At 40.4% G+C, this 19,155-nt stretch overlaps 2 protein-coding genes across 9 annotated transcripts in view; one reads left to right on the top strand and one right to left on the bottom strand.

Moving 5' to 3' along the window:
• Positions 1 to 19,155, top strand: part of SPHKAP (SPHK1 interactor, AKAP domain containing) — a 171,872-nt gene that overhangs the window by 121,576 nt on the left and 31,141 nt on the right. For 7 of the 8 annotated variants that reach the window (XM_073877597.1, XM_073877599.1, XM_073877606.1 and 4 more), the window contains 4 exons: positions 3,030 to 3,089; positions 4,700 to 4,834; positions 10,631 to 10,886; positions 12,232 to 15,976. In XM_073877597.1, coding sequence (XP_073733698.1) covers positions 3,030 to 3,089; positions 4,700 to 4,834; positions 10,631 to 10,886; positions 12,232 to 15,976 — 4,196 coding nt within the window. The remainder of the gene's footprint in view (positions 1 to 3,029; positions 3,090 to 4,699; positions 4,835 to 10,630; positions 10,887 to 12,231; positions 15,977 to 19,155) is intronic. The other variant, XM_073877600.1, reaches the window with a different exon arrangement.
• The window catches only part of DAW1 (dynein assembly factor with WD repeats 1), a 194,094-nt gene that overhangs the window by 54,143 nt on the left and 120,796 nt on the right, over positions 1 to 19,155 (bottom strand). The window lies entirely within an intron of this gene.

Raw genomic sequence — 19,155 nt, forward strand, 5'->3', positions numbered from 1 at the left:
TTTGATGGCTGCATAATATTCCATTTGCATATATATATATATATATATATATATATATATATATCACATCTTCTTTATCCATTCATCTGTTGATGGACATCTTGACTCTTTCCATAGTTTGACTATTGTGGACATTGCTACTATAAACATCGGGGTGCATGTACCCCTTCGGATCACTACATTTGTATCTTTGGGGTAAATACCCAGTAGTGCACTTGCTGGGTCATATGGTAGCTCTATTTTCAACTGTTTGAGGAACCTCCATACTGTTTTCCAGAGTGGCTGCACCAGCTTGCATTCCCACCAGCAGTGTAGGAGGTTTCCCCTTTCTCCGCATCCCTGCCAACATCTGTCATTTCATGACTTGTTAATTTTAGCCATTCTGACTGGTGTGAGGTGGTATCTCATTGAGGTTTTGATTTGGATTTCCCTGATGCCGAGCAATGTTGAGCACTTTTCCATGTGTTTGTTGGCCATTTTGATGTCTTCTCTGGAAAAATGTCTGTTCATGTCTTCTGCCCATTTCTTGATTGGATCATTTGTTCTTTGGGTGTTGAGTTTGATAAGTTCTTTATAGATTTTGGATACTAGCCCTTTATCTGATATGTCATTTGCAAATATCTTCTTCCATTCTGTTGGTCGTCCTTTGGTTCTGTTGACTGTTTCTTTTGCTGTGCAAAAGCTTTTTATCTTGATGAAGTCCCAATAGTTCATTTTGCCCTTGCTTCCCTTGCCTTTGGCGATGTTTCTAGGAAGAAGTTGCTGCTGCTGAGGTCGAAGAGGTTTCTACCTGTATTCTCCTTTAGGATTTCGATGGACTCCTGTCTCACATTTAGGTCTTTCAACCATTTGGAGTCTATTTTTGTGTGTGGTGTAAGGAAATGGTCCAGTTTCATTCTTCTGCATGTGGCTGTCCAATTTTCCCAACACCATTTGTTGAAGAGACTGTCTTTTTTCCATTGGACATTCTTTCCTGTTGTTGTTCCTTTTCTTAAAGAAGTTCTTCCAAAATTGTGTGTACATCAGGCCCTGAAAACCTGGATCATCCTCTGCCACCAAGATATGGAAAGATATATGTGTCAAGTATAAGCAAATGATTGGTTTATGTCTGGCTTTGTTCTGGTCTTGGCCCAGCTAGCAAGTGTGGAGGGTTTCTTCCAAATGTAGGCAGGGTTTCACATCACAGCCCAGAATGAATAGAAAGAAAATTCATCTTCAGAGAAAAAAAGACAATATCAGAGGACAGAGAAGTAGTTACTTCGCATGGTCTCTGCGTTATCTTCTCGCACTGTGATAGAAGATAAGAGCCTTGTGGTGCCAGGACAAGGTAACACACCTTTCTTTAAGGTAAATGGAAAACTGTTTAATCAGTTCAGTAAATGCAGTCCCAGTTGCATGTTATTCAAAGCCCCGGAGTACGAACAGATATTGAACCAGTTTTCCAAGGGCAAAGCTCCAATTATTGTATGAATATTCACAAACTGCTATAAACCATGAACTCCTTCCAAGCACTATCTGCTATTCATGCCTCTCTTCATGCTGCCCCTGAAGGAACTCATGCTTGGTTCCTATTTAGACATCTTATTAACCCAATGGAGAGCCTCTGAGTGTGAGTGTGGATGGCAGTTCATTCCCCTTTTTCCCCCAAATGCCCATCAGGTTATTTTTAACAAGCAGATACTGTATCTTAGAGATATGCTGCAAAAATATTGTGAGTTCAGAAATCAAGAAAACCTTCCATTGGGGGAAAAAAACAATAGTGAGTTTTACACTATAGCAATGTATAACTATTGTAGTTCTTAAAGAGTTACTGCAAACCTTTCAATTATGTTTTTTTAACCGCAAAAAGAGAAAAGATGGACTCTGAGAAACCATAACCCCAAACAACTGAAATTGAAAGGCCCCATATGCTTCCAAGCATCTACATAAGTCCAAACATCTGACTAAAATAAATATATAGATAGTTAATGTTATCAGTTTTATAATGGGCAAATTAACTTGTTAGGAGTAAAAAACTTGAATCACTATGTACACCTGAAACTGATGTAACACTTTGTGCCAACCATACTCAATATATAATTAAATAAATAAGATTTCAATTAAATTAAATGTATTTATTTAAGGGGAAAGAAAAGAATATATCTCACCTCTTTGTGTTTTAAGTTTTCTTCTCCCCATCTCCAAGCAAGTGCCCATAATAGACTTTTTTCTATGTGCTGTATTTGAGATTTAAGCTATAACAATTCTTTTGTTGTTGTTCTGAATTATTTTTTAAGATTGTCGCTATTGGTTTCATACTCTAGCTTATTCAGACATTTATTTAAGGTGGCTAAAAAGGGGCAAACTACACAACAGGATTAAATAAATGAACAAAAACCATGAAACAAAGAGAAATCCACTTATCATGCATTGGATTGTAAACAAGAGGAGAAAGTGGGGGGATGAGAAAAAAAGAGAAATGGAGAGGAATTTTCATTGCAATTAAAAACAGAGGTTTATGGGCACCTGGGTGGCTCAGTCAGTTAAGCGTCTGCCTTTGGCTCAGATCTTGATCCCAGGGTCCTGGGATCGAGCCCAGCATCGGGCTCCCTGCTCTGAGGGGAGTCTGCTTCTCCCTCTCCCACTCTCCCTGCTTGGGCTCTCTCTCTGTCAAATAAATAAATAAAATCTTAAAAAAAAAAACAGAGGTTTAAAGTATTACAAGTCTTTTCTCCTATTTCATGAGATTCGATAACCCTTTATAAGTCTGAAGATTTTGTTGTGACTTACATTGACTTGAATACATAGAGACTGTTTCATTTGTTGGGACATGAATGGGAGAGGGTGTGCAGTGGGATCAAGGGAATTGTGACTAGGGTGTTAGAGGTTTGCACAGAAGTCCAAAGGTACAGTGGCTGTTTCTGTGTCAGACCAAGTGTACAAAATGTGCAGGATTCTCAAATCATTTGCCTCCAAATGGATTCCATGCTTTCTTCGAAAAGAACTGCCATGTTTTTCACTTACTTGGCTGTTTTGGGTTTTTTTCCCAGGTTTGCTTCGTGAACCTGGATGTGAACAAGGATGCATGCAGCACGGAGCACCTGCAGCAGGTAACACTGGGAACATGAGCTCTCTGGCAGCTCATGACAAAGGCTGGCTGCACCAACAAGAGAGCAGACATGACTTCATCTACAAATAGTGCTCATTCAGTTGGAAACTCTTTAGTTGAATGGCTTCATCACAACCCATTCCCTGACCCTTTCCCTGCCACCTCCCACACAGATTGCCTTCCTTATACTTGGGAACCTTGCTTTCCCACTATAATAGGGCTGCTCTCCAAACAGGTGCTTTCCCCTGCGTGGGGCCTGATAGTGGCTTTGTCTGCCCCCACCTCCTCTGTTCTCAAATGCCCTGGCTGAGATGATGTTTCCAAGGCTTTTCCAAATCTGCTTGATACCAGCCAGCCCTTCTTTGTGGCTCTCAGGTCTGCTCTTTCCTGCTGCTTTTATCAAACGTTTTGTCCCTAACTTTGGTTTCCCAGTCCTACACTCAACTGGGGCTCAGACTCTTTGCGTTCTGCAGCAAGTACATATTCCAAGCTCATCCAAGGTTGGGAGGATCCTGATGTAAATCCTTGACAACATGCAAGAAATTGAAGGGCCCCTCAGTCCTTTGGACTAGAGTCAATAGGGGGTCTGATAGGAAGAATTAATTGGTGTGATATGATTATCCTTTCATACTCAAAGCTGAAGATGGGTTTGACCTCACTATTTGGTATAATATAGTGGTGTAATAGACACTATTTGCAGGTTGACAATCAGAACAGTGGGGCTGTGATTACTTAATTATTCCTATAATGTTTTTTCTTGACAATGCTGCAAATGTGTTTGAAGTTTCTCAAACCCAATTGCCCATACAGATTATCCATTATAGATTTCCACAGACCTTCAAATATCATTCATCTGTGTAGTCCTGGAGGGATCTTTGGGAAAAAATTTTTACATATGATTTCATTTAATGGGCTTATAGTACAGACAGAGTCTGTCAAATAGAGCAGGAGAGACCAAAGCAAGTTGGCATCTTAGGGACTGTGTGTTTGAAGATTTATACAAGTGATTTCAGACAGTCTTCTACTATGGCTAAGAGTAGAAACTTGGCACTGATTTAGCTATATGACCTTGTGTAAACTAATCTCTGGGCCTCAGGCTACTTATGTGTAAAAAGAAAATAATAATGGTACCTAATCCATGTGGGGGTGTTGTGGGGATTAAATGTATAAGATGTAATGTATGTACAGTCTTTAGCATAGCACCTAGTACATACAGCAAAATCAATATTGGAAATTATTTTATTATTGATATGATTATTATTGACTTTGTTAGAACAGATGATTATTAGTCAACAATCTCTTATTACAAGAGTTAAAAGGAAAAAAAAATCCTTACTATGTATACTTGTGATGTGACAGTATTTATTAAATATCTACTTTGGAAAATTTAGAACTAAAGAGTTTTTAAAGCTTTATGTTTAAGTAATTTTCTATTCCAGTCTAAACCTTTATGTTTCAATTTCACCCAATCTCTTCTAGTAATCATCTTAGTAGATTAAGTAATCTATCGCTTGCATACGTTATGTATTATTTTTGCAAATAAGTAGTTTTGGGGTAGAGTTTTGGAGGTGAAAAGAAATTATCTAAACTACCTAATTTCTTCCTCTACAGAAATTGGTCAATGTTTCACCAGATCTTCCAAAACTCATCAGCTCCATGAATGTCCAACAGCCAAAAGAAAATGAAATTGTCCTTCTCAGTGGGTTAACATCTGGAAATCTCCAGGCAGATTTCGAAGTTTCACAGGTAAGACATGTAAGCTCTTGGTAAAATATTCATTAGTGATAAGTTATCTATGGTCAGTTCTTGGCACAAGTCAGTATGAACTTCAAACAGATGCTACACGTAAGCTCCCAGAGCATAGGACCCCAAAATCTCTTTGTAATCAAGAAGAGTCTTCTTTTTATTTCTTCTAAATATGCCACTCAGAGTTTGACAGAGCTTCCCTTACCTCAAAGCCTAACATTTATTATCTTCTTAAGTTCATGATGCTAACTTGCACTTAAACTAGAGCAGACACACTGGGCATTGACTGCTTAGCTTGGTTTTCTTCAAATCTATTAGGTAATCAAAAACAGACTCGTCTTCTGTTTCACAAACAATACCAAAATTCTAATTCATACCATATGGTCCCAGAATCCTAGCATTTCTTCTTTATTCTTATATTTATTTCTTAGGATATACTAAATGAGCCAGGCTAATAAATATAGGATAACAACCCTATGGATGGAAAGTGAGTTTCCTAGAAAGAGTGAAGTGAATGAGTGAGTCCTTAAAGAGTGAATTTTCCTTAAAGAGTAAAATTCCTAGAAGAAATGAGCATTACTAAAAATAAAGCAGGAATTCAGACACTATTATTCTCTTTCAGTGTACTGATGTTCATTGTTATTAGATAAATCATTATAACATTCTTTAAATTTTTACAATTCTAAATCACCTAGGCGATTTACAGAAACAAATATAAGATTTCTAAAGGCACACTGTATCAAAGATCGTGGATCTTCCCAAATAAGGTATGCTGATAGTGACACATAACACAGCTACAGGTTAAAATGATGAACATTTGTTTGCCTCCAGTTGTTCTTTCTTGGGTTTCAGTTTTGCTGGAAATTTTTAAAATATTCTTTTATTCTTCAGTCCTTCAAAATATCAAAAAACTCAGAAATCCACCCATTTGCATCTAGTCCAAATGCTTTGTAAAAATCTGCACACACAGTCTATTACAATTTGGTAATCAAGACTAGAAAAAGGGCACCTGGGTGGTGCAGTCGGTTAGGCTACCGACTCTTTGTTTCAGCTCAGGCGATGATCTCAGTGTGGTGATCTCAGTGTCCTAAGGTCAAGCCCTGTGTCTCTCTGTGCTCAGCGCAGAGTCTGCTTGGGATTCTCTTTCCCTCTCCCTCTCCCCCTCTTGCTCTCTCTCTCTCTCTCTAAAATAAATAAATAAATCTTTTAAATAAAAGACTAGAATAATATTTCTCCTGGTCAATCTAATAACACATTTTCTTAGTGGTAAAATTAATCACCTGAAAAGAGAAAACAGAAATGGTTCTAAGTGCCTTCTCTTTATATTGGGCAAAACTATGATGACAAAAAGTAATTTTCACATCTGAGTTTTAAAAGAGTATTTTTGCACCAGGCCTATTAGGATATGTAGTTAAACATGACAGAAAATTGGATAATGTATAAAAGGAATGTAACTAAAAAGTATAGTGGGTAGATTATTACAGCTATTTGGACAGTGTATTCAGGACATGGATCTCCCCCTGTGGCCTCTTTTGGACTTCCTCTCTCTGTACCCACTATCAGACAAGTCTCTTCCCAGGAGGAGGCACTATCCCTTTGGGTTCAACTTGAGCAAGAGTGAATGTCTCCTCCAGGTGGCTCACAGCAAAAGTCTAATTGTGTTCTATTGGGTCTTGTGTGTCATGTGCCCATTTCTGAACCAATCACTATGGCCTGAGGATTGCTGTGTTCTGATTGGCCAGGCTGGGTCACATGATCACCTCAGAGTTTGAGGTCAATTAACTCCATGTAAATCACTTGGACTGTGAGTAGACCAGAAAATGGTGCCCCACAGGGTATGAAAACCAGAAGAAGATTGAATGATGTGGTGTCACAAAAGCAGCACAGATGTTAGTTGGGGTCAGGGAAAGTCCAAATGCCCAGGACTCATCAAATGTCATCCATGAAAAACATACTTAACATTCTGCATACTTTTCCTAAGAGCTGTCAAGAATTGCCTGTGAGCTGTAGCACTCTTAAACATTTCATTCATCTCTATCCCAAGAGTCGCCCTCACTTCCTACATACCACTTCACCCTTCTGCAGTCTCCCAAAGGTCTACCTCATTTTCTAGGTACCACAGTCCATGTATCTTAATAGATCAGCAATGTTGGGCAGCATATCAATATGGAATCCCATGTTAACCAACCATAGCCATAACCTAATTGTTTAAGGATAGTCTCAGTTTGGCTGCCCTGACTCATGAGAGTTAGTTACTTGGTAATCCACAAATAATCAGGGAGATACTGGCATAGGCAACTTGAGCTGGGTTAAGGGGGAGAAGTCTAAAGCAGGCCCCAGGGCACAGCTATCGTTCCCAGTGACCCTGTGAAGAAGGGAATCAACAAGCCCTTGGCACCTTTGACACAGGAAATTGCAACGCCAAAGATTTTTGGTAGTCCAGATAACAAGTTACCTCACCTCTCTCAACTATAATTTCTTATTCTATAAAATGGAGATTTAAAAAAATATCTTCCCTCTATTCTCAGAGACTAGACATAGTGATTTAATAAAATAAGAAGAAGCCACCTTGAGAAGGACTATTCAAATAAAAAGTTTTTTGAAAAAAAAAAAAAAGAAAAGTGTTTTGTTTCCATGTCCAAAAAATTGAATAAAGGTGAAGTAGAAAGAAAATGTTATTTAAAGCAAAATAAGGGGCATCTGGATGGCTCAGTCTATTAAGTGTCCGACTCTTGATTTCAGCTCAGGTCATGATCTCAGGGTCCTGAGATTGGGCATCACATGGGGCTCTGTGCTGGGCTTGGGGCCTGCTTAAGATTTTTTCTCTCTCCCTCTCCCTCCCGCCTTTCTGTCTCAAATAAATAATCCCAAATAAAAAGATTTCAGAGATGCATATTAGGTACAATAAGAAGATCTACTCCTGTGTCTGTCCTTTCTATGAGATGGACACATAATTTTACTGGGCATGCATGAGTTCAAGGAGGTCCAGGTGCAAACCACTCTTCTTTCCAAATTGCACATCCTCAGTGGGTATTGGAGTTTTGCTGATTAGACCAGAAAGCCACGGGGAGAATTGGAAAGTACACAGGAATTGGAGTCCAACAGGCCTGGATTTCGGTGCTGGCTCTTCCATTTTATATTTGTGTAACCTTGAAAGGATCGGTTAGCCTTTCTGTGCCTGATCTCTCTTCTGTAAAAGAGTAATGGCACCACCAACCTCATAGAAACCATGTGTGCATTAAAGGTAATAGGATAGTCAAGGCACCTAATAGACTACAATAAAAATTATATAATAATACCTGCCATTATTTTACAGGCTGTGTCATTTGGCCTTCACTTACTTAAGACTCCTAGGATGTTTATTTACTTTCAAGAAGATAGTTAAGAAAATATATTTTCTTTCTACAAACGCAATAGTCATGGAACATGGCACATTTCATACAATCCTTTCTCCAAGTTTATTTTGAGGTATTACTTAACTGCTCATGTTGATTTAATAATATCTCTTTTGATTCCTGCCACAATACATAAAACCTTATGTTATAAATATTTAATCTGAATGATAGGAAATGGCCAATACACAACCCTTTTTACCTATAAATATGGTAACTTCTAGTTCAACTTTATAATTATTTTTATTCATGCCTGATCCATTGGCAGGCTATCGTGCCCCACCCCCCACTCCCTACCCCCATCTAATTCATGTTTCTACCTCCCAGCATACCTTGCATATAATAGGCACCCAGAAAGTATCTTGTAAATTTCAAGTTAGTGCATTATGTCTGAATTCGTGGAAATAAAATTTTAATCAAGCCAGCTACTGTTACTCTACAGCATTTGTTCCTCATCATCATGGGGGATCTCAGACTCCTTGTGAATTTCATAAAAGCTATAGACCAGTGCTTCTCAAATGTTAATGCATGTGGGAATACCAAGAGATTTTTCTTGAAAATGCAGTTTCTGATTTACTAGATCTGGGGTGGGTCCTGAGATTATAGATTTCTAACAATCTGCCAAGCTGCTAGTCTACAACCCACACTTTGAAAAGTGAGGTTATGAACCCCCTTCCTTGAAAAAAAAACCTAATTACCTAAGCACATATATCAATTCTGTTTCTGAGCCCCCTTGGCCCCTTGGAGAATGACTGGATTTTTCATTTTGTAATCAAGTGTCCTGGAATTATTCTAATCATAATATTCAACCAAATAGATTAATAAATGACATTTATGTAAGAAAAAAGATATACTACTTTCAGAAATACAATATGGATGTCTATGTGTCTGTATTTCTCTGCATGCGCACATACTTACCCCTTACACACACATGTATTCAGACTCAAGGATTCCAAAATGGCAAGTTAACTAGGATTAGACCCAATGAACTCTAAATGCAGATAAACATTTGATTTAAATAATCCTCTTTGTAGGATAAACATGTATGCATAGAATATTTCCCCCAAACATTTCAAATTCCACTTTGATATAAATTTATTTAGCTTTCTCCTCCCCACTAATTCCTGTTTCCATTCAAAGAATTTTCTGTTAAAAATTCCTATGAATCAATGTATTGTCCCTTTTATGAAAATAAAAATCCCAATGCATAAGATATGTTTGTAATTTACTAGTCATCTGTGCAGGAGCAATTGAAACTTTTATTGCTGTTCTAATGAACAACAATATGGAGAGCGAAAAGTGCGTAGTGGAGAATAAGGTTATGTTCTGCCACCCTAGAACAGAACAGAATTAGTAGGTCTCACAGGGACACCATCCAATGATTTGGGCCTCCTTATCACTGCTTTCCTCATATGCTGGCCTTTTAGAAATAATCAGTGCTCTTCCAGGGGACTTCTTTGTACCTCATTGTGTCTGCTTCTTCAGATGAGCAATACACATTATACATTCTAACTGTAGGTAATAGAAATACTGAAATACTGACAGAGGCTTTACTGAACATCACCAAGGCAGAAAAGGATCTTGGTCTGAAAAGCTGGGACTCAGGTTAATCAAGAAGGGTGCACAAGACGGCCTCGACATTCCCCTCAGCTTGACTAGACTTCAGACAGGCTTCTTCCTGACTCCAGGCACTGACACCCTTTTCTTAGAACATTTACTTTAGAAAACATCGTTAGGAGTCTCTGCCCCTTTGAGATGTAAATCATATGAAAAGCCTCATGCCAGGTTTAAAGCCCAGGAGTGTCTTTTTCAAAGACCTGAGAACCATCTCTGAAGTAAGATCATCAAAAAGATAGTTTCCCTTTCTCTGTGGAAGGATGGGAGCCTAGATTCAGTAGGAGCCTGACTCCAATTTGCAAAACCACCTCCTGCCATGCAGATAAAGGAACCTTAGCTTTTCCTCTGGATAAAGCCAATTAGCAAGAGCAGAAGGTCTGCAGCCCTCTGACACCAGCTCTTAAAAGCCCTCGTGCCTTTTGTTTCAGTGGATTTGTGGTCCAGGTCAGTTCTGGCCCCTCTTTCCCTACTTTAAGAGCTTTGAAGAAAGTCTTCCTTAACCTATTTAACTGTGCCACTTTTGCTTTGACAGGAGACAACAAAAATATGTGATGCAACTGGTCTAAGTTTCCCTGAAGTCGGACTTTCTTCTAGGTACCCTGTGTGCCCGAATAGCACTTGAATTTTTTTCAAACAATGCATCAGTCGAAGCCCAGAAGATATTCCAAATATTTTAAACATTCCCCCACTCCTTGTAACAAGAAAGACTGGTGGAAGAAGAAAGGTCAGAAGCAATGGTTTTTTATTCTCTCTTTCAATAAATGCCTTTTTTCCTCTCAACTTTCAGTGCCCTTGGCTGCCAGATATCTGTTTGGTCCAGTGTGCGAGAGGGAACAGGGCAAACAGTACCAACTGCATCATCTTTGAAATCAACAAATTTTTGATCGGTCTCGAACTGGTGCAGGAGCGGCAGCTCCACCTGGAAACAAACATCTTAAAAGTGGAGGATGACACCAATTGCTCTCTGTCTTCAATCGAGGAGGACTTCCTCACCGCCTCTGAGCACTTGGAGGAGGAAAGCGAGGTGGAAGACTGTAGGAGCGGTGAGAACTACCCCATGAAACAAATGCACATCCTGAAATTAGTCACCCTCTAAAAATGAGTAAAATTTCAGGAAAGTTTCAGACCATGTCAGTTTGGCTGATACATCATAATCTTCACATGCCAAGTTTAGGGAGGGCAGGAAAATAACAGACCATGAGTGAGGATGCTGACTCATGCACTTAGACTTGCTGGTTGGATGGCTCCATTTTCCTAACGATGCTGTAGGGATGCTGAAGGACATCCTCCTGCCTGCCAAGAGACTAAGACTATCACAGGGAGGAAAGTTATCTTCCCTGAGACTTCCATAAAGCCACCTATTAGTTGAAGCCAACTTAAACTGGCCTAATTCTAGCACTGCCTCTTTGAGACTGTGAAGCCTGGATTGGTTACCTAGTCCTTCTGAGCCCCAGTTTCTTTATCTAGTATTTGGGAGTATAATAATACCTCTAGCACTGTTACATTTACTATATTCAGCTTTAAGTATTTATGATATTTACCTTTTATTATGGTAAGGACAGAAGGAAATAACACAGGAGAATACTTAGCACTTAGCATTTATTCAGTTTTGATTGACTGATTCAAAGAGCTCAGTGAACGATGTGTTCCTCTTCCCCATTCTTAGCCACAGAGGAAGGGATATTGCAGATGTTGTTGTCAGTCCCTGGGACAAGTCCTACCCAAACTTCAGAGCAAAGTTTTGCAAGAAGGCTTACTATGGAGGTTGCTGTAAACATTCTTCCTCCTCCTTCCATTTGCACTAGGAAGCTCTAAGATGCAACTGTCTGGGTTACTTTTCCCATGGAGCCATGGAGAAAGATGATCAAGGGCGCCTGGGTGGCTCGGTTGGCTAAGCGTCCGCCTTCAGTTCAGGTCATGATCTCAGGGTTCTGGAAATCAAGCCCCCTCATCGGGCTCCCTGCTCAGCAGGGAGTCTGCTTCTCCCTCTGCCTCTGCCCCTTCCCCACCCCCCTCGTGTTCTCTCTCTCAAATAAATAAATAAAAATCCTTAAAGAAAGAAAAGAAGAAAGAAAGGTGATCAGCACTCAGCTCCCCAGTAAGAAGAAAGAAAGGTGATCAGCACTCAGCTCCCCAGTGCTATCTTCTCCCACTCTAGTGCTGACGTTAATATCCCACATTGAAAGCCATTTTGTTGAGTGGGGCTCCATAATGAAACTCAAAAACCTCTTCAGATTCACTTGTCTTGAAGGAACATTCTAAATGCTGTTTGGGAGGGGAGGGAAACCCCGGTACTATAAGGCCTTTTTTAAAAATAATTGTTAATTTAGACTCATGAGATCCTGCTATCCAAAAAGTAATGGGGGGCCCTCATTTTGTCTTCACTAGGTGATGAAAATATAAATGTCTCAGCTAATGTTTTGGAAAGTAAAAAACCAAAGGAAGCCACTCAGGAGGGATGGAATTACAACAAGGAAAAGTTGCTTTATGCTTTGGAAGACAAACGTATTGGCAAATATCATCCGACGATGAAAGCAGAAGGATCTCTGGAAAAAGTAGCAGCAGACACCACTTTGCAGAGCCTCGATGCATCGGAATGGAAAGATGAAGCTGTGCAGAAGGAGAGGCCAACCACAAATTATTACTATTCAGGAAATGTTAAAGGTCACATGGAAAAATCCCAGGCACCATATATTCCAGGGGATGCTTACTTCTCCAAGATGGTTAAGAACGGTGGGCCTCCCGTCTATGGTGCCCTTGCTGAGCATGACAACAGCTTAAACCCAGGGGACCGTGAAGATGGTATAAACTCCCTTCCTCCCAAACAAGATGGAGAAGCCACAACTGGAGAGTATGCTACAAATTTAGCAGAATCGGTGCTGCAAGACGCATTTATTCGGTTGTCCCATTCTCAGCCTACACCGCCCCAGGAATCGGCAGTCAGTGTTTCTGTTGCAAATGCTCTGCTACCCAGTGGCTCTTCCACCAAAGGTATGGTGGGTCCTCGGTCATGGGATGAGCTCCCCAAAATCGTCATTGTTCAGAGTCCAGACGGCAGTGATGCCATGCCTGAGGTGGGCATCTCCTCATGGTCTGAGGTGGAGGTCTCCGTTGAAACCTCGGGTGTCCTCTCTGGAGAGAAGTCCAGCAGACACCCTCAGAGTGCTCTAGAAGTCGCATTGGCTTGTGCGGCCACTGTAATTGGAACCATTTCCAGTCCTCAGGCCACAGAAAGGCTCAAAATGGAGCAAGAATCTTTGGTTTCACCCCATCCAGTGGGAGGCAATGAACCGCTGCAGACTCAAATATCCAAAGTACTCAAGGAGCCATCCATCAGTGAATACTCCTTTCCATCTGCTCTATGTGGCATGACTCAGGTGGCGAGTGCCATTGCTGTGTGTGGCCTGGGTGAAACAGGAGAGGCGAAGACTCCCAGAGGCCTCTCGTGTGCAGCTGAGGCCTGTGCAGCGGCCCCCTCGCCTTGCAGTCTAGTGACAGTGGGGAACCTAGAGCTGGGAAATGAGGCCATTGCTTGGGCATTGCTCAAGGAAGCTGCTCTGGTTTTAACAAGGCCCAATCCCTGCAGCGGCATTGGAGACCTCATGGAATCAATGAGCAAGAGAATCATAGAAACTGCTTCAAAGCCTCAGATCTCGTGCTCCGAAAATGTCCTCAGGAATGACCTGGCACAGACCCTGTCCAATGTTATCCTGAAGCAATGCATTGATGACGCTCACCAGAAAAACAAAATAATTGATCCCAACGATAGCAGGCATTCACCTGAAACTCTTGACACCTTGATGGAAAGTGCAAATCAACTGCTCTTCAGTGTGATATGCTTCACGTTCAAGAAGATGAGTCATTTTGTACAGGTTGGGGAAGGCCCCACTGCCCTCGCTAATGAGACCATCAGCTGGATGGAAACAGAATTTGGCTGCCGGCCACCTGACCAGGCTTCTGGTCTAACATGGACCAAAACCATTGAATATTCCAGCAGCTATCCACTTAGCAATCCGTGTAGCACTAGTCTTATAGATGATGTTTATCTGAAGCAAGACAGCAAGGGCCCAGCAAAGCCAGGACTCTTCAAGAAACCCGTGCTGCAATCTGAATTGCCCTGTAGTCCCAGAGTGCCTGAATCTTCAACTGCTAAAACACCCCCCAGAGAAATATATCGAAAAGGAACCGCAGGAGAAGATCCAAACCACCCTCATCAGATGCTCAGGCACAATGAGGATGAGTACAGAGCCCGTTCGGAGGGAGAATGGACACTGGCAGTGGGCAAGGGCAGCAGAGGTTCCCAGGATGCAGAGGACGGCACCAGTGCAAACACCCAGGAGAAGTATAATCGTGCCTCCCCTCTAAACAATGAAGTTCAAGTGAACCGGTCTTTGTTAGGGAATGACTTGCTGCTTCCTGCTCAATCCATGCTACAGGCAAAACATGCAAATATACACTGCATTACAGACTTTGCGGAAGAATTAGCAGAGATGATTGTCTCCATGGCAACTGAAATCGCAGCAATTTGCCTTGACAACTCAAATGGAAAACAACCCTGGTTTTGTGCATGGAAGAGAGGGAATGAGTTCCTGGTTACCCCGAACGTATCCTGCCGGTCCTTGAAGAGGAAGAAGGAAAGCCAGACCAGTGGGGCCACAGTGAGGAAGCACAAGCCACCAAGGCTCAGTGAGATCAAGAAGAAAACAGATGAGCACCCAGAGCTTAAAGAGAAGCTGATGAACAGGGTTGTGGACGAGTCAATGAATCTTGAGGATGTCCCAGATTCTGTCAATATTTTTGCAAACGAAGTGGCAGCCAAGATCATGAACCTAACAGAGTTCTCAATGGTGGACGGCGTCTGGCAAGCCCAGAGCCATCCCCGGAACCGCTTACTCAGCGGAGACAGGTGGAACCGACTAAAGGCCTCTAGCTGTGAAAGCATCCCAGAAGAGGACTCTGATGCCCAGGCTTATGTTAATAGCCTAGGTTTAATGAATACTTTAAGTCAGCCAGTTAGCAGGGCCAGCTCTGTCTCCAAGCAGTCCAGCTGTGAGAGCATCACTGAGGAGTTTTCCAGGTTTATGGTGAACCAGATGGAAAATGAAGGAAGAGGGTTTGAGTTACTGCTGGATTACTATGCGGGCAAGAATGCCAGCAGCATCCTGAACTCAGCCATGCAACAGGCATGCCGTAAAAATGACCACCTCAGTGTGAGGCCAAGCTGTCCCTCTAAGCAGTCCAGCACTGAGAGCATAACCGAGGAGTTTTATAGGTACATGCTGAGGGACATTGAAAGAGAAAGCAGAGACAGCACCTCCTCCAGACGAAGCAGCCAGGATTGGACAGTTGGCTTACTGTCACCTTCTCTGCGATCCCCATTGTGTTACAGGCAGTCGTCCATGCCAGATGGCAGATCTCTGGGTGCCAGGCTGACGGTGAATGCGCCCATCAAAGCCAACTCTTTAGATGGCTTTGCTCAAAATAGCCAGCAAGATTTCCTAAGTGTACATCCAGTCAGTAGCACTTCCTCCTCGGGTCTCTGCAAATCTGACTCTTGCTTGTATCGGAGAGGCGGAACTGACCAGATCACCAACATGTTAATTCATGAGACGTGGGCAAACTCAATCAAGGCCCTCATGCAGAAGAACAAAATTATAGTGGATGATGCCGAGGCAGCTGAGGCTGAGCCTGTTTCTGGTGGCTCTCCCATGCACGTGGAGAAATGTGCAAACAGATCAGCTTCGAGCAGAGTGCAAAGTGGGCCAACTCTTCTTGTTCAAGAGTCCGTTGGTAACCCAAGGGAAGACTCCATTACCGAAAGCAAACATCCCCCAGTGTTGTCTCCGAGCAAAGCTGCTCCTCTTACAAACCACAACAGTTTAGATTCTTTTAAAAAGGAAACTTTGTGCCATGGGGCTGTGCCTGTCAACCACGCCAAGCGGTCACTTTGCTCAAGGGAAGTGCCTTTAATTCAGATTGAAACAGATCAGAGAGAAGAGTGTGTTGGAGAATCTGAACACTCCCCCTCCAAAAGCAGCCCCCTACGGGAAGCAGAGGAGCATTTGAAAGATGAAAATGTCCCAGATGTGATGAGGGGTGGAGACACTGCCATGAGTGCCTGCCAAGACCCTAGGTGAGTGGATGACCCCTTAGACTAGATAGGGTGCATGGTACTGGAGTTTGCTTCTTAGTTAGTATTCATTCTAAATCCTAAGGGCTTTATTGAGGTGAGAACTGAAATCCTGAGACAATAAATGACCTTCCTGGGTTAATATACACTTATAATAGAAAGTTGGAAGTGATTTTTTTAAATTTCTAAAACAAATGGAGTTCATCTATATAATGGAGGAAATAGAGTTTCATTTTCCTCATGAAAATTAATATCCCATACTATGTTACCTCTTAAAATTCATTCATGAAAATTTTCAAGGAAAAAGGAAAATTATGTCAACTTATTTGAAAAAAGTTAAATTTAAATAAGTTTTAATATTGGAATCTGACATTAAATATTTTGGCATCATTTCTCTATCATCTCTCCTTTCAAGTTTTTCTGTTTTGTTTTGTTCTAAAAATCTTTGCAAGGACACCTTGTCCCACAAATGCTGGACCTTTAGATGCATGGTATAATCATGGCAATGTTACAAAGTAAAATTAGAATTTTGCTATTTCAATAGTTCCTTTCCAGAAAATTGTAGTGTAAGTGACAATGCATTTTGAATTTGAGATAAAGGAATTATTTCTTTCCAGGTTCTTAAAGAAGAATCAGTCCTTTTACATCTCCCCTTTTCCATAGAAAATTCATAATATTCTTGAATATGAGACCATTGTGTCAAAATTTATTATTAAAGTTTAGTTGACATACTATATTAGTTTCAAGTGCACAGCACAGTGATTCAACAGTTCTACTATACATTACTCAGTGCTCACAAATGTAGTCACCACCTGTCACCATACATTATTATAGTATTATTGACTATAATCCCTATGCTGTACTTTTCATCTTCATGACTTATTTTATACTTTTTTTGTCTCTAGCTAAATAAAACAGAAAAAAAAACAGATATTAAGCTACTAGCCTTGGAAAATGTTAAGTTGGAGAAATAGCCTATGTAGTCTTTTCAGGGGCATATTTCTATTGTACAAAGAGCCTGTTATTTAGGTGCAGTAGGGAAGTTGAACACAGTCTTCATCAAATTTCAGCTGCTCTAGAAAATCCCTAACACTTCCCCACCCCTACAAGGGAAGCAAGAAAGGTGCTCCCTATCACTATAGAGCATCATTACAAGGTGTGGGTGGTGATGGTCCAGGTGCACCTGAGTATTTCTTTCTTAGCCACTTAGTGCTGAGAACTTTCCAATTGAATTAAATCCTGGAACAATTCAAGGGGGAAAAAAAACATGAAAACTTACAAGCAAGAGAACATAAAATTAAACAAAATGGAATACAGGCCAAGCTGACCAAAACTAATTCATATGTATCATAATTCTCCAGGTCTAGATAATACTTATCAGTGTCTTATAGGAATACCAATTCCTCACTTTAGTGTTCACCACCTCCAGGAAGTATGGAGAAACAAGTTTTTAAAAGTGATCAAAGAGTTGAAGAAACAAAATACCAAAGTGATATTCTTTAGAATTACCTTAACATGAGATATATGAAAATGGAAAAGTCTTATTTTAGATTCCGGGTGTCTGACTTAGAATCTTCTTCAACATCTTCATAAACCAGCCGAGAATTTTAGCCCAAGAAAGTTACCTAGTTAGGGAGCATTTTTGAAGACAAGATTCACGGCTGCAGGCTCAAATCAAATACCGATTGCCACTGAAGTAAAATAATATTTGTTATAAAGTTTTGAGTGAAATATCACTAATATTATGCTTAAAATAGATAAAACCTGGACACTTCCAAATTATTGGGGAAATATGCATGAATAAAGCTTCCCACTAATTAAGATTTATATTCTATATAAGGACCCGAGCACACATTCTCTCAACTCATGTTATGGACTTCTGATTTGGTTTTCCAACAACCAAAGAAAAAAGAATGTAGAATCATCAGTCTTAGAAATTCAAGAGCTGAATCTGCTTCCAAAACATAAGGACATTGATATGGTCGTTTTTGTTGTTTGGAGTTAGGGTATATGATTGCCTTTATTTTGAGAGATGTTTTTTTTTCCCAAGAGAAACCTGTTATGAACTGTGTGAAAATTTTGTTAAAACAGATTTACAAGGGGGAAATTAGTTATATTTAGACCACATTTTCTAAGCTCAGCGTTGTAATTAGGGGATTTGATATGTCAAAATACAGAACTCAGTTCTCTGTGAAATAGTTCCTGCCTTCTTACACAGAGGGAAGGAGGTGACACAGACACTCTTGATTCTGTTTGGCCCTACGGAGGTGTCATGTCCTGAAGATATTTTTAGGCTATTTTTTGAAGGACATTTTCATAATTCTGCTGAAAACTTCATAAAAGCCCAACATACTGAAATAAAAATCACTTTCTTATTTTTTTATTTGAAAAAAGAGTAACAATTTCAGAATTCATTATGGAAGCCATGCCCAAATGGAAATAATTGTATTTGAAGCTGCCACATTTGTCCAGATACCTGAATAATCCCTCAATTATTAAGGTAAATGATTGAGGATAGCCCAATTCTTGATTTCTGGGAAAATCGTATCCTATTGGTGGGCAGTAATGTGTCCTTAACTCAGCTGCCCTCTCTGAGATTATTGAAGAGCAATTATATAACTTTTTGATAATTTGAGATCACAAGGTATAAACACCAAGCTGAGAATTCTGAGCATTCACATGTTGCCCTTGTTGGCATAATCTGGTTTTTTAGAAGTATATTTTATGTTTTGTTTTTATTTCTATTTGCTACAAGAAAACAATCATTCATCCAACGAATATTTGCATGTCTATTCTGTGATACACACTATCCTTGGGGCTAAACACACAATAGAAAATAGAGATTTAGTACCTGCTGTCATAGCTCCTACACACCCAGTGGGAGAGATGACAATATGCATAGAAAGACCCTTTGGGAAAAGATAATTACAGTGTGTTAGGAGAGGGAAATAAAAAGAATAATGTGATGGAGAACTGGTTGGGGAATGTGTTTACTTAAGATAGAACGTGGGCATTTGGATGAGACCTAAGGGATGAAAGGGTGCCAATCATGTAAAGAATTGAAGTGGAAGATGTACATTTGTGTTTCAAGCAGTACTGGTGTTCTAGCTAACCTAAAAACATCTTCCCACCACGGACCACGTAGAAATCCCACATTAAATATTGTAAATACCCTTTTGAAT

The sequence above is a fragment of the Callorhinus ursinus genome, unplaced genomic scaffold, assembly GCF_003265705.2.
Source record: "Callorhinus ursinus isolate GAN/ISIS: 27379988/994484 unplaced genomic scaffold, GSC_fseal_2.0 scaffold2, whole genome shotgun sequence".
Lineage (NCBI taxonomy): Eukaryota > Metazoa > Chordata > Mammalia > Carnivora > Otariidae > Callorhinus > Callorhinus ursinus.